The sequence below is a fragment of the Pieris brassicae genome, chromosome 2 (assembly GCF_905147105.1).
Source record: "Pieris brassicae chromosome 2, ilPieBrab1.1, whole genome shotgun sequence".
NCBI classification, from domain to species: Eukaryota; Metazoa; Arthropoda; class Insecta; order Lepidoptera; family Pieridae; genus Pieris; species Pieris brassicae.
In genome coordinates this window covers 13,172,739-13,189,786 of record NC_059666.1, presented here as the reverse complement: position 1 = coordinate 13,189,786, position 17,048 = coordinate 13,172,739, and the positions used below count along the sequence as shown (strand labels likewise).

At 32.6% G+C, this 17,048-nt stretch overlaps 1 protein-coding gene across 3 annotated transcripts in view; it reads left to right on the top strand.

Annotated features, from left to right (window-relative positions):
• LOC123720073 (sex peptide receptor) overlaps positions 1-17,048 on the top strand; it is a 167,902-nt gene that overhangs the window by 119,557 nt on the left and 31,297 nt on the right. For all 3 annotated transcript variants that reach the window (XM_045676531.1, XM_045676532.1, XM_045676530.1), the window contains 2 exons: positions 12,486-12,812; positions 13,431-13,668. In XM_045676531.1, the coding sequence (XP_045532487.1) occupies positions 12,571-12,812; positions 13,431-13,668 (480 nt within the window). In that variant the 5' untranslated portion in view covers positions 12,486-12,570. The remainder of the gene's footprint in view (positions 1-12,485; positions 12,813-13,430; positions 13,669-17,048) is intronic.

Sequence of the window (17,048 nt, the reverse complement as noted above, 5' to 3'; positions counted from 1 at the left end):
TCTATGCATAACTTAAGCATTGGTTTTTATAAGCACTTAAACAGAATAGGTATAGTATCAACAAAAATGCATTGAACGTTTTCGTTTAGCGGTTGAAATTCCCGGGAATTATATTGCTAAACTTTACGATATTTTTTTTCGTAACTCAATAATGTTTACAAATATGAATAAAAGTAATAATAAAATATTTAACCAACATCAAACAACAACACACATTAAAAATTTCATCAATCAATCACTTAAAATGTACCTTATTTCTTTCCATGTTTTTATTTATTTTATTGTGATTAAAAAACTTAGACAAAATGTCCTTTTGTGTTATTAGATTAATTATGTGACATGGCATTTTTCTGCATGTAATTAGAATAACGTATCTGTCCTATGGGAGGCTGATTAACAATGCTTAATACAAAACGTCGTTATAACAGTGAACATAACTATCTGTACTGTGATGTACATCCCACCTGTACTCTGAAGTATATTCTACCTGTACTGTAAAGTATAACCCACCTGTACTCTGAACTACATCCCATCTGTACTACAAAGTACATCCCACCTGTACTATAAAGTACACTTTACTCTGAAGTACACCATGCTGACTTATTTTTATGCACTATTGATGTAGTTCTCTCAATATGGTGCGCGCTGATATCCTTGGGCGCAAGCGCTATTATATTACTACTATTAATATACTACGGTTTTAATTAAAAACATTATAACCATATTTCATAAAGAATATGTAAAAAAAACACGGTCACGGTGACCACGGACGCTGTAAGGCACGCGAAACGTCGGAAAAAATTAAATTTAAAATTATGTAAAATAATTATAAGTTTATAATAATACATAGCTTCAATCCGGTTAAAAAGTGTTTTCTTTCAATATGTAAAAGCTATGTTAACAAAAGACAATACTATGTGCAAAAAATATTTTCTCTAACCCAGGCGTGAAGGCAAACATATGATTAACAGGGGACAACCAGATGCTTCACCTGGTGTGATACCGCTCATGGACACTCCGGAGGTGGGTAGCTGGTTCCACATAGCGATGGAAAATGCCTATAAAACGCTCAGTTGAGACGACGATTTCGAGGTGATACGGGTGGAATTTTGTATTCTGCCTCGACATCCATTGCTTTTGTCCATTGTACTTCTTTTTACCAGATATTTAACTCATTGTGCTATCTGCAGCTATAATATTTTGATCTTTGTTCGCCATTTATGTCATATCGAAAGCTATTCGGTTTAGGAATTTCAATTTTGCGCCGTTCAATGTCAACGAATTTTAATTAAAAATTTAACACTACACGCGCTAAAAACAATCAAAGTGACAAACAGGAAAGTTTTTTTTAAATTTATGAATGACCATGGATACTGCCTTTCAGTTAGAAAATTAAGCAAATCTGACTTAATAAAAAATAAACTAAAATTGTTAGCACGTGTAATTACGTATCAAAAAATAAATATTGTAAAAAAAATATTAAATATTGTATTTACGTATCATTTAACAACTTAATTTGATTTATAATCTTACCTTAACATTTTAACACTCATTATGAGACATGATAGACATATTTTTTTCATTTATTTGGTAATGATATTTATTTACTTTTTATAAGTTTTCTCTTCACTGAGACATCATTAAAAAATACGATCTAGCCTAATGTAAGACTAATATGTAATTTAAGTCTAATTAACTAATAAGGATATTTAACATAAGAAATTATCGAGTACTACGTACAGTCTCTTTTCACTTACCACTGCTACGCACTTAACACTTACGTACACAATAGTTTAGTGATTCAAATTATACTTTACAGAAAATTACCTTAAAACAATTTAAACTCACTATTACTATTAAACACGTAGAAAATGAAAAAAAAAACTAATGTGTTTTACCAAAATACAACAATCTATATGAGAAAAAAACTTAGACTATCTTATTCCAAATTTAATAAACTCGTTTCCTGCTGCACTTCTTGCTAATATAATAAGAAACAATATTAACTTAAAATTGAAAAATATTACATAAATCAAACAATTACAAATTATGCATAAAAATATGTTAATCAGACATTTAATTCTTGTTCGAATCTAGGAATACATCCTGTATTCAAATGAGAATTCTCGTCAAGAACAGGTTTCTTTCATCGGCTAATTGTGGAGCGTCAATGTTTCAATTGCATTGTGACGTTTTGCGTGCAATTCTAATGGTTTAATGCTATAGTGTATATGTCACTGGCCTTAGTATATAAGTTAATTATTTAAATATATTCGACGTCCTGGTGGACAGAAAAACTGTGTATCAAACTACAACTATCTGTTATCACCACACCAACTTCTTTTCTATTGAAGATTATGTATACAATAAATAATCAAGACATTTTAATCTTCTCACTAGGTTTCAAATCCCGGCTGTCAAAAAATTGATTTTTCTTTCAATGTTCTCATTGAATAGTCCAATTCTGAAGAAAAATACCATGAGGTAATAGGCATAGTGTGGAAAGGGCGCTAAATATGACCCTTATGTCAAAAACGTATTTGACATTACCTCTGAATTGAAGTTGCGTGTCAGGCACATATTATTGTTCTTGTCAAGGCTTTTATTATATAAGATTCGGAGTAGATTACTGCCACTGTCAAGATACTTATTCATAAAAAAATTTCGCGTTTGTGTGTGCGATCAATTCTGTACTGTATTTTTTTTTAATTAAAAAAAACGCACCGAATTAATAACATCAGTTTTTATAGAGTTGATTAAAAATTAGATTAAGTTTAGCAAGTAACATTAAAGTTTCCGAATTTATTCAAGATTTATTATTATCATTCGAATTCAACATCGTTACATTAACTTTATAATAATGTATAACATAAAGTGTCATTTACGACACGTCTCAGCGGCTTAATTAAAACTTTTAATATCCCAACAGCTGTGTTGTGGTGATTAGCCATAACTCGAGAAATAGGTCCTTGGAGGGCAGAAAATATTAAAAATTCTACAATTTGGCGACCCTAATAAATCTGAGTTTCTTATAGAGTTTTATGATAACAGAGCATAAATTAAATTTATATAGTTATATGTTGGATATAACACTTTGTGTTAGTTTTAATAGGTAAGTTGACAGTATGGAAAATAAAAATCATAAAGAATCAAATTTATTTATTTACACGTTCTAAAACAATGTGCATGCCATAAAACAATACAATAAAATATGACTTCACAAATTTAACACACATACACATTAATTATATGAAAATATAAGTAATCTATCAGAGGAGAAAATTAAAACGAAAAAAACATAGTAAAAACAAATAAAAATTTAAAACAATAAAAAATAATAATAGTAAATCCTATTCAAGCAGTAAACATTTGTTTACCCACACCAATGGCTAGTCAGGTGACGTATTCAGGTTCTACTGATGGTAACTGGTAGTACTTGATATCGTATTATATATTCATTATTCCTACCTTCATTATATATGTATACACACATGCGACAGTGACATAAGTGTGCTCCTATTTCACCATGCCGATAGAGGCTTACCGTTTGTTTGTTTATTTACTTTTTATTCTAATTGATCGTTTATATTATGTAAAATAAAAACCTTGATGCTTGAGTGGAGAGTTTGTTGGCGTTCATAAGTGTACCTATGTATAGACATTATTTTTATTTATTTCTTTAAAAATAAAAGGGCGCAATACTTTCGTTTTAATTAATAAAAAAATACTGATTAACTAATATAGTTAACGAAAATAAATTACCCTTTAGTAAATGATAAAAAAACTTCTTTGTTTGACGATAAAAAAAAATCTTTGAAGGTTTACCGTCACAGATAAACGTTATAAATATCCTAAAGTCAAAAGACAAAAACAACCTCTCAATTTGATTGCGTTAATCAGGCTTTAGGGAAGCTTAACACTGTTTTAGAATTTCCTGCATTTTCACTGGTAACACAATCCTGAAACCTTCTTTCAGCATGATATTTTATTAACATGACATCATGACACTTCACTTATGTGATATTTGAACACATTTTTCAATCTAACAGTCATATAGAAAAGTCCAGTGATGTTAATTATAGTTACTATACTATCATCCTTCGTCGAGGCAGAATATGAATCACCTGGAAGTCTGTCTTCGTAAAAATCATTGTCGGAATTATAAAGTAAATCTCATAAATGAACATAAATAGGAAATCTCACTCTCAGTTCGGGTGTGAAGATGAATGGCACACTCGATCACTCACTCGGAGCCCTGTGACCCGCCATTTGTAACCGCCACAATGTTCACATGATTAGATAATATGAGATTTATTACATACAGAAAATAGATTTCAATTCTACTAATAAAAAATACACATGTATGAAGAAATCAATCGGGCATGTGGCAGACATTTTATGTATACTTCTTTCCAGACTGAATATTACGAACATAAAATTCTCTTAGCCTGTTTTCTCATTTGATTATTTTTTATTACAAGTATATTTACTTATTTACTTCTTCTAGAAGAAGTACACAATCAGCCACACAAAACTAGGCATGAAAATGTCACATAAATTTTCATAAAGTCATATGATAAGAACATCTGTCGTAATAATAAGTCAAGCTATTTATAATTAATTGTTGTCAAACTTATGGTCCAAATACTCAACTACGAACTACTAAATTGATCACCTTCCCCTTGATAGAATTACACGGCAGTGATCCATAACTTCTCGGAAGGTAATTAAATAGTTTTATAGCCATGGCGTAACAATCTTTTGAATATATCGCGGTACAATATGCAGGCCGTGTTGGATTCCTCGGTTTGGACGCTTCATTACAGTCATAACTGCTTCAAAGATATACAAACGTGGTAGTGCCAAAATACCGAGTTCGTAAAAAATTGGTCTACAGCGTATAAGAGGTCCAACGCTCACAATAGTAATACATTTTTTCTGAGTAATAAAAACTTCATTCACATATAGCGCAGAACTGAGGCAAATTAGCTGGGATCGAAATGATTCTCTAGCTTGGGGGCTAGAGAAATACCGCTTTATTCAACTGTGTTATTTTAATACGTATACAGGAAGTTTATATTTCCTTACTAACATAGACTATAAAGTCAACTTTACTCACAAATTACCCTTTTAAAACAGTGGCGATACAAACTTTTAAGTCTATACCTCAGAATTTTGATTCTGTTTCATGATCATTTGTCTTATAGGTAAGTATGTCAAAGTCAAAAATCATTTATTAATATAGGTAACACAATATACACTTATGAACGTCAATAAAAAAGAAATATACATTAAATGCTTCTAATTTTACATTTACTGCCAGTTCTCAAATCAAGGGCGTAGAACCGAAGAGAAGAACTGGCAATAAACTCTACGCCACTGTTTTTTTATCGCCAAGGTTTTTTTTTTATTACACAACGTTTGTAAGGAGCTGCAACCATCACACCATATTCCACATGACATCAGCAGGAGGCATGGTGAAATAGGAGCACACACATTCTCGAGGGAACAACACGTAAATCAGGTGATCAGCCTCCTGTGACTGATACACGCCGTCGAAGGCTAGCAGGTTTTCTCACGATGTCCTTTACCGATCAAGGTAATTTTAAATACATAGACAGAATGTCCATTAGTGCCCAGCCGGAGATCCAACTTACGACCTCAGGGATGATAGTCGCACGCTGAAGCTGCTAGGTCAACACTTCTCAACACCCTTTAGTAAATGATAAAAAACCTCTCTATTTTAATCGATTATAAAGTAGATCTCTAAAGAATTATCGTCACAGATAACCATTATAAATATCCTACGGCCAAAGACAAAAATAGCCTCTCAAGTTGATTGCATTAATCAGGCTTCAGGGAAGCTTAACGATGTTATAGAATTTCCTGCACTTTCACGGCTAACACAATCATGATACCTTCTTTCGGCGTGACATTTTATTTGACACTCCACTTATGGGATATTAAAGATATTTTTTTCTGTTTTAACAGCCGTATTGAAGCGTCCATAACTTTGTTAATGGTAGTTATAGTTATAATGTACTATAATCATCCATCGTCGAGGCAGAATATATATCACCCGGAAGTCCGTCTTTGCACAACTGAGTATTTCTTAAGGGACTTTTACCCGTGGAAGTAGGAAAGTAAAGGTTAATGGTTATAAGAAAATAGCGTACCAATTCTGAAATGGCTGAAAATGCACTCGCAAGCATTCTGTCATTATGAAACGAGAATGTAAGTGCGTGCTCCTATTTCACCATGCCTCCTGATGATAGAGGACAAATCTTTCTCTAATCTAATTTATTTTATTATTATTAATTACTTAAGATGTCATGTGGGACATGGTGTAATGGTTGCAGCTCCTTACAAACGTTGTGTTAACCAAAAACTTGGCGATTAAAAAGAGTGGCGGAGAGTTTATTGTCAGTTGTTCTCTTCCGTTCTACGTCCTTGAATTGAGACCTGGCAGTAAATGTAACATTAGAAGCAATTTATATACATTTCTGTTTTTGACGTTCATAACGTACGAGTATATGAATAAATGATTTCGAATTTTTGAATAGCTATTACGTTAATATATTAAGAAGTAGTATTGTATTGAACACTAGTTTAGCTTGCAAGGTTTTGTATATAAACACACACCTTGCTCACACAGAAACACCTTCCAAAAATTGTATTTACATAATACTTAATGTATTAACAAACCTTTAACAGCATAACAATTCTCGTAGAATGATTTATTTCGCTCAAGTTTTAAGATTGATTGCTTCTGACTCTGCATTTCGCTCGTGAAAGTCAACATGGCCGCTGAAAATTTTCCATGAATTGCATGTTTAGAGTATTATTTTTCTACATTTCCAAAACCACCTGCGTTTAGATGATATTTAGAATTAGCAGTTTAGTAGAAACAGTAGAAATCAAGGAGTCCATAGCCTATAAAAGGGTTGAATCTGCTCATAGTGGTACTTCATCCTATTAACTGAAAATTTCATACGCTCGACCTTGATGGTTGGTAGTGTTACACGCTTCGCTTCACTTACTTTTTTTTGCAAACTATGGGTGTCATCCATGGGAGATATGACCTCCAATTGTTTATAAAAGAGCATACTCCTTCGGCAAAGGCAACGCACACACTAAAATGGGTGTCCATGGATTGCTATGACCGCCATTGTTCGGCGACACGGCTAGCCTGCGCTAAGTGTGATTTCCGTTTGTCAAAAACGTATTAGACTTTGACAAGCCCATTATTCGTGATATACATCGAGCCTTTATCCATTAACGTAAACTTAAAAAAATAGCCAAATGACGTTCAATTGTTTGGCTATTTTAGTTAGCTATCAAGATTTTGACACCTGTTGTCCCGTAGAATGTCTCAGTCGCTATATTTTATAAAAAAATCTCACAAAGAGACAATACTTCGTCATACTTATTGTAGAACTAGTAGGAGTTCCTTATTAATAAGTTGACTTCTTTTCAAGTCAAGATTTATTACATTAAAAACAACATTATGTGCATTAAGGCTTTGATTACTTGGCCGTTTGCATGCTTAAAACTTAGAAAATATAATGAGCTAACAATTTTACTCATAAATTAACATGATTACAACAAAAGCACGCACGCTATAATAATATGAAATTCTGTTTTAGTTCGTAAATGAGTTTGAATTATGCAGTTTTTAATTCTTATTTTAATATTAACAATAGAACGTGTAAAATGTAAAGTAATATGTGGTTAATAAAAAACTAACCCGCCCGAGTGGATTTCATAGATGTTAGCAAGATTTCTTTCTTGTAGGTTTCCATAGGTTATCGAATGTTAGTTTTTGCATTCATACAGACAGTAAGACGTGGCTTACGATATAATATATATAAAAACGATACGTATATATTTAGAAGCGTTTTCTAACAATCGATTGGTCTAGCTACCGCTGAATACATTAGACCGACCAGCCAGCTACAGAGATGAATATTAAACAGTTATAACCGTACTTCATACCAAAATTCACAGTTAACGGCTAGTGCAGTAATTTAACTGTAACTTTCAAAAGATTAAAAACTTCTCTATTAACAGTCATTCGTCTCACTTATTTAACTTCATAACTTTTAACAGCTACCGCGAAACAACTTTTATACGCAGAAATGGGTAAAATGGTAAAGGATTTTTTGACTTCGGCATAAGAAATTTTTTGAAAATTCTGAAATTTGAAAAGTCTGAGAAAGATATAATTAATGCAAATTTATAAACACATTGACCAGGATAGGATATGGTTAAGAGGTGTTTATTTATAAGATTTATAAAAGACGTTCGAGCCAAGCGTATGGAATCCGGGACCGTACTCACAACTTTATGGCGGACATCCTTAACAGGAAGAGCTGTAAGATGAATTTCCAAAATGCATCTATGGGAGAAGCTCAATATATAGTTTTAATGTATTAAGAATTTGAATTCAATTTTAAGATACGATAATCATAACTTCATAGACATACGGTCAGTTTTATCTTTTGGTTTTAAAATAATATTACCATAGCATATTAAACCCAACACCGAAAACTTATTTAGTGTCAAGTAATAGAGTGTTTGCTATTAGATGGATTGGATGGATATTTGTACGACAATTAAAAAAAATTTTTTTTTTGGCAAATTTCATTTTAAATTTCAGCAAATCACAGTATTGGCCCAAATAATCTGTACAATTTTGCCATTTTCATGGCAGTTTGTTTACTATATCAGTTTGGATTATGATGTCAGCGAAAGCGTTTTTTATAAACAAAACTAACTCGACCGGGTGGATTTATGGATTTCTGCAAGACGGGCGACCTATCCAACAATATTTAACCTTAGTAAACTTACACAGAACCATTACATAGTTCATAGGAATCACACTATTATTGAAAATTTAAGCATTCATGTGACTTTGGCAGAAAACTCGAAAAAAAAACAGTCATCTTTTCATTACTAATGTATACATAAATAAATATCCACGAGGGAACATTAAGCTAGAAATACTTTTAATAAAAATATTGTGCTGTGAAGTAACTTTCAATTGCAAGGCATTTGCATGTTGTTATGAATGTTTTAGAAAGGGTTCTAGATTGATAGTGTAAGAGCTGACCGTATGGAATATAATTTAAAATGGTTTTGCATTTGGGAACGAAGTAAGACGTTTCGTTAAATTTAAATTGTGATTGGAATTGACATAGACACAGACATAACATTTATTACTAACACTAACAAAACACACAAAATAACAAGAAACAAAAAAAATTATAGAACAGAATGAAAGATTTTTCTTTCTTTTAAAGAACAAGGTACGTTTTAAGTATGTAATGCGTGTGTGCTGTGGTTGTAATTGGCCCTGGCTCAGCATTATACTGAGGAGCAGACTGCCCATAGCAATTAGTCTGCGCCTCAGTCGCAAAAAAAAATTGCATGGATTAAGTATATTTTCTACCCAATTTAATTTAATTTAATGATAATCATAATATACTGTTTAATTATTAATTGATGCATTCACCAAGTATTATACTCATTTTATATAACACAAGCGCTTCAACAGATGTCCTGTACAAATGTTTCGAATACAAAAACATGTAACCTAAATCTTTCTCAAATCCACTTTTTTAAAAATTCCAGTGTAGATGTACAATGTAATTGCCTTCTGGAATATGAAACGTTTAATATATTTTGTTACATCTCTTACACTAAAGAAACCTTTTATTAAATTTACACTCGGCTTTCTCTTGGCGGGAACTTTAAAACCTGAATAAAATATTAGTTTTATCGTACTTCAAGTGTGCTCAAGGATCAGAATAAATATATTTTCTAGCGCTTCTGACTTTTAAATCAGATTTCTTGTATAGAATATGTATTCTTTGAAATTGTAAAGGGCGTCGCTGTATCATTATATGAAAAATATCTTTCGACTGCTTTGGGAATTAAACCCAGATAAAACGTATTAGGAAGATTGTTAATCAATTTCATGTACTGTAATGGTGTTATTTCCTTATGTTAACGTGTAAAGAATAACAAAAACAAACATTTGAGTTAATTTAAAACAATTTTTGCCGTGCACTATCACTGTCGAGCTAGCTGCTTATTGAAGAATTTTCGAACTCAATTTGATTCAAAGTAACGGGGGTACCGATTCTTAAGAAACTGGCAAGGTATTTTCAAACGGTCTGGCAGTGTCAGTGCCGATAGACAAGTCAGCCTCTAGTCCATTTTTGTCCGGTTTTATAAAAAAAACTTTTTTAGCTATTCTTCGTCTGCGATGTCGGGAAAAAACTACTCGTAGCAATAATACCACCCTTTTGTAAATTTAGTCTACTTATAATTGTTCTTTTGTTTAATAAAGTGTTTTATTATTACTAGATGTATAGTTAAACTATCTACAATTTAAAACAGAATGCTTAATTTACTGTCTTAAAAATCTTCAAAAATATTTATTCAATTGATTGATACCCTGAAGATATTCTCATGCAGTAACAGTCAGTAATAACCTCAGCGATATGTTCAAATTAATATTCCGTATAATATATTTAACAGCAAAACCTTGTATTAATATGCTTATGTTTTTGTTATTTTATTAATATATATTTCCCAGAACTTCCACAAATATTTCAAGATCAAAATTAGCCAAATCGCTCCATGCTCAGGTTTTAGCTCTTTAAACGAACATCAACTAATTTAGATATGATATTTAAGTTTCTGTAGCGTAAGAATGCTTCCAAACTGTGGATCGTCGAACAGTCTATCTACTGACTGGGGTGCCACACATTATGTAGTTACCACTTAAAAAGACATTGAACAAAACATATAGTTTCAATTAATACTAAATAATTGCTTTTAATTAAAATAATTTATGATGGAAAACATAAAAGGTAGAAATGAGGTTAATTAATTTGCGTTCAATTTTAATATTCTTGTAACACGAGGGAAAAGAAAGTTCTATAAACTGTTTTTAATATAAATGGTCGTATTTGTTAATACTGTTTTTTTATGTAATAAGATGCAAACGGTTACGAGGCTCATCGAATGTTAAGTAAGTGGTTCTGAAATACTTAAGTGAATCGGTGAATTAAGAATAACAATTTAAAAAAATATCTCTTATAAACACAGCTACTACGATACAGTAATTAAAATGTTTTTGACAATTATGATAAAAATAGTTTCAATAAAACATAGATAAGTGCTCTTCAGCTCACCCTTTGGCTTCACAACTTGTTTTAATCCAAACTTAATTCCGCACTAAATCAACTTGAAGGAAAGCATTGTCGGGAGTAAATTAAATTCTGTCTTTAGTGCCTCACAGAAATTTACTTAACCACTTAGCTGTTGAAACAGGCTGTTTGCTGGTTTCTCTTGTCTTTTACAAGACCACCCAATTGACATAGACTTGTATACTAAGATAAATCAAAATGGCGAGTTTCCTTACTAGTTTTGTACCCTATTTAAAGGTGAAAATGCAGATTCAACTTGTTATTTTAGATGTTTAGATAAACAAAATTCGGGTAAATAGTTGTCAATTTTAAATGCCAGATTTTTGGTACTAGTTACAAGTTACAACATGCATTATCATTTGATTTGATGAATTGAGCACAGAATATGCCAGGTTATGGAACATGACAGTTATTAGAAAAAGTATTGGAGACAATATTTTTTTCTTTCTATTCAAATTTCATTCGTTCATTCGTGCAAATCTATTTTCCATTCATAGTTCCTACTAAAATCTCAGCCCAGAACATAATATTGAAAACTACTTTAAAGCACTCGTTGACTACTGTAAAGTACTCGAAATGAATTTCAAGCTTGCGTTATTAATTTTTTAAAAGTTAAAATTATAAATGTTTTAATGTTCAATTAATACATACCTAAAAAAACTGCTTTTGAATTGCGGCTTTATCCTATTTAAAGTTTAGTTTATTTAAAAAAAAACATTTTTTTAACGGATTGAAGCTATGTATTATTATTATAAACTTATAATTATTTACATAATTTTTAATTTTTCCGACGTTTCGCGTGAGTGGTCACGGTGACAAGTGTGAAGTGTTTTCTTAATGTGTAAAAGCTGTGTTAACAATAGACAATACTATTTGTTAAACCAATTGGTTAATTGGTTTAACTTTTTTAAACTAATTAAGATTGAATATCTCTAATAAGTAACAGAGTTCTTATATACGGTGAGAGTGTATCCGCCCTCCTATAGTAAAAGTACCCGACCCAATATCAATGAAGCACCGACAAAGAGCTTTATAACCATATTTCACCTTTATACACTAAAGTTACCTTTGACAGCACTATAAGGGACGCTAACTAGTCTCCTCAATTTTCACATAGACCCGTATAACTAATGAAAGGCCCGCTATTAATATTCCGACGTTAACAAGGCAAATTGTACACCTGTTAAATTTGAACAATCCTTTACACTTGACATATAATACGTTATGCATTATAACCAAGGTATAAATCATTTATTTTGTCCACAGATTACATGAGACACCAATAACCCGATGCCATCTGTCAATATAAAGATGTCATTATCCAGTGTGAGATAACCATAGATACATCAAAATGGGGCACGAGAAGGGATGGAGCGAATATTATTTGAACAACTCCCGTTCTAATTACAAAATCGAAGATGCCGCGGATTTTGATGACAAGTCAAATTATAATTATTTTGAAAATCAAACATTGGATTTAGAATATCACGAGTCCAATTTCTCGACGGACGACTATTGCTCATCCAACTATTCACATGTATACCTGAACGTTACCTGCCAATTTCCTGTTAACTATGCGGAGCCTATGTACGGGTAAGTCATTTGAAAACTTGTACCATTTCTTTGTCATTTTAGGGCAACGAAAGGTTACATCGGTTTCTGATGTGATGACAGGTCTAGGTCATCGATAATAAAATCCCATGTAGAACTTAACAATGTTCGGCAAAGAATATTAACATTTAATCAAATGAAATAATATAGTTCTAACGAAGAAAAGAATACATTTGCGTTTGTCTTAGAATTTTATGGAAAAATATGGGATGTCATATCGATGACAAAAAAGAACCACGAATGACATCCAGCGTTCCACTAAGCGTCTTTTAAGGTACCTTTTGAGTACAAACACTTTTTGAAACCAGCTGACTAGTGAATTATTTCCGAAAAAAATTCATAAAAGTACATCAACGCACTTGCGAGCTGTCTCTGGGAGTATCAATTACTTAAACAAGACTGCTATAGTTACATTTGTACAAACCACAGCGGATTTCTAATGTAACATATTATGATTTTAGTTTATTACTCTGTAAAATAAATAATAATAGAAAAACATAACATCAGTACTGTATAACTCATCTATAATAACAATTGTAGAGGTTGCAAAAATACCAAAAAAGTTTAAAATAGGATCGTTCACGTGAATGTTTTTTTCAGGTACATTGCACCGTTTCTACTAGCAACAACAACGGTAGCAAATACTCTCATAGTAGTAGTACTATCCCGTCGGCACATGAGAACACCAACCAACGTAGTCCTGATGGCCATGGCCCTGTGTGATATGTTCACAATGCTGTTCCCGGCTCCATGGTTATTCTATATGTACACATTTGGAAACCACTACAAGCCACTAAGTCCCGTACAGGCGTGTCATGCTTGGAATTATATGAACGACGTAAGTATGATTACTTAAATTCCTCACCTAAAGTTTGTGATGAGGCCGACGGTATTTTGTGCAACGATAGCTTTTTTATGTGTGACCTAGTATTTAATTAAGCACTCTGTTTATATTCTTTCTTGTGTAAATGTCGCAGCCAACTAGCTTAATAAGCCGTTTAATTAACGGCCTAGCCTTTTAACTAAACAGGGTCGTTTAACTAGCAGCCTGAAAGATATTCAGCCAGTTGATCAAACAGCTAAACAAATGACATGGATCGATGACGTTTTATTACATGCCTAGCTGTGTTGACTGTTAATATAAATTTAGAACCATTTTTTGCCACAAATTTTAATAAAAAACAACAAGTACAATGGTACAGTATAATGACAATAATAATGTGAATTTAGCTGTGAGTCTAGTAATTTAATTACTAAAGAAATATTTTTTTATGTCCGATGTTAGTTTTTTTTTTATTTCTGTCACCTTCTACCTAACGCTCAGGCCATTCGTCTAATAGAGTGGCCATGTCCGCATTTTAAACGGCATTGTTTAGTTAAGAGACTAGGCTGTTAATTGAACGGATTATTAAGCTAGTTGGCTGCGATATATTAGGTCCTTACATATGAAATTGGCGTTTTGTATGGGGGGAACAATAGGTCGAATATTTTTAAATATAATATATTTAATTAATCAAAGTATGAACTATTGTTTTTTATGCACTTTTGCCATCTCATAGGTAGTTCATTGATCCCTTTACTGAAAAAAACACTGGCGGACGGGAATCGATAAAATCTGTGAAGGCGATTTGGACTGCCCCATCAGAGTTAATTTTTTTCCCTTGCGAGAAGTTGTCCAAATTTCGAAAAAAATGGTAATCTGTTGGAGCAAGGTCCGGGGAGTACGGAGGATGTCTTAGACATTCCAATTGAAGCTCTTCTAATTTGGTAGCCGTCTGTTGTGCAGTGTGGTCTAGCGTTGTCGTGAAGTAGCAGTGGCGTGGAGCGATTGACCAGCCTAGGTTGTTTAGCCACTAGCTTTTCCATCATGGTTTGCATTGGTTTGCTGACAATAGACATCAGCCGTAATAGTCTGGCCAGAATTGAGAAAACCGCAATGAACAATAACGGCAATAATCCGACAAACGCTTACAAGTAACTTTTTTGGGGTTAATTTTCGCTTGGGGCAGGATTTGGCTAGCTGGCCAGGATCCAATCATTGCGCTGAGCACTTCCGACTATAGTAAAGAATCCATTTTTCATCACAGGTAATGATTCGGTTTAAAATACCTTCATTATTGTGCCGGTTCAGTAATGTAATGCAGCAGTCGACGCGCATTTGCCGGTTTGCGTCAGTCAATTCGTGAGGTACCCACCTTTCAAGCTTTTTAATCTTCCCAATTTGCTTCAAGTGAATTAAAATAGTTTTATCACTAACACCGCAGCCTGCAGCTAACTCGGACGTGGTTTGCAATGGATCCGCTTCCACAATAGCCTTCAATACTTCATTATCAACTTGGATCTCAGGCCGTCCACGGGGCTTGTTCTGCAGGTCGAAATTTCCAGAACGAAAACGTTGGAACCAAAAACGAACTGTGTTTTCTTTTGCAACATGACCGCCATACACATCATTCACCCTTCGAGTCGTTTCCGCAGCACTAGTGCCACGGCGGAACTCGTACTCGTAAATAATGCGATTCTTTAAGTTTTCCATTTTGTAAAATGAGTGACGCAAACAGAAAAAAACAGAAGAAAAAACAAATGAATGACGGTCATCGAAGCACAAATACATGAGTAAATAGCTGTACAAATTTGAATTTGAAATTCCTAACCAAAGAGGAGGTATTTGAGGTCAAAGTGGCCAGTACAGCAAAACGCCAATTTCATATGTAAGGACCTAATATATCATCTTAAATATGTTTAATATGAAACATTCAAGTAAAATAAAGAATGAAAAGATTCAAAGATGGCGACTGGAACTTACTGCTTTCAAATACGATATTATATAAACACCGGGGAAAGAGAACTATGCTACTATCCCGAGTTTATGCCACTGTAGAAACACGTACTGCAAAACTTTGCTCACTGCATGAGGCTCTTTGTCAAATAAAACAATCAAGATTATACACGCATAAATATGAAGTCTAGACCACTGAACACTATTTCAAGTTTAACAGATCTATTGAATTGATATTAGTTTTTGTTGTGATTCCCGAAGAGAGTCGGTAAGGAATTAGTTTAAGGAATTAAATATTATGACACCATCTTGCCAATATATTCTTGAAGCCTTGTTGTATGTACAAAAAAATATAAACAATTTTAACCAGAATAATACTAATAAGAGAACTAATCTAAGCGTACGACCATCCAGCCTCCAGAAGATAAACCACTTCTTATATGGTAAATGTATTCGTTTTTACAACAAACTCCCAAGCGAAATTAGAGAATTATCACTAAATAAATTCAAAGCCCTCATTTAACGTAAATTAATCAATAAATCTTTTTTGTAAATTATGTGGTCCTAATAAAAAAAAGATATATTATATGAACATTAGGGTTAATTCAACCGCATTACGTCTATCTTCTTAAAACAGCACCGTGTGTCAAAGATAACTTTTTTTTTATGTCGAACTCCTGCTTAAATTACGGGGCTGCTACTTTGATACGTAATGTGTTAGAAACTAGATAACTTCCTTTTAATACAAATATAAATTTGATTAGCCATAAATCACAAATTGCTATAAGCCCAAAATCTTGTGCAAAATCCTAAAACATTTGAAATACTTTCATGTTTTCGCTTTCCATTCTGTTAAAATTCAAAACCCTGTCTCGGTGTTATTCTGTGGTAGAACTCTGCCAATGACATTTACCAAATAAAATTAATATCAGGTCGGATTTGCGGGAAAATTTTGACGGCGAGATAATAAATATTTTCATGATTAACCCGGACCGCCCCGAGCCGCTTGTTATCTGGATAAATCTGGATAGAGCTGGATTTAACGGCCACAGACCGCTTATCTCCACGCTTTATGTCCATTTGTAAACATGTCAACGAAGCTTGATGGAAATTTTGTAAAACAAATATTCTTTTCATACGCCTTTATAATAATAATTTATCTATTTATTATTCATAAATTCTAATACTGGCAAGTCTAGAGTACAATTAGAGTTAATATAGGTCTGTTATTTATTCATACAGAGTGAAACATCCATTAAGTTGTCCTTAATAGTTAATTAAATAATATTGTTTTAATGACACACTTGTTCATTTAGATTAATAATAGACATAGCTTTATTTAACCCAAAAAAATACAAACACATATACTATACAAGACATTATTTTTTTTATTTTTGCTATCTCTAGCCCAGACTCATAAGTAATTCCTTAGTTAACTTATA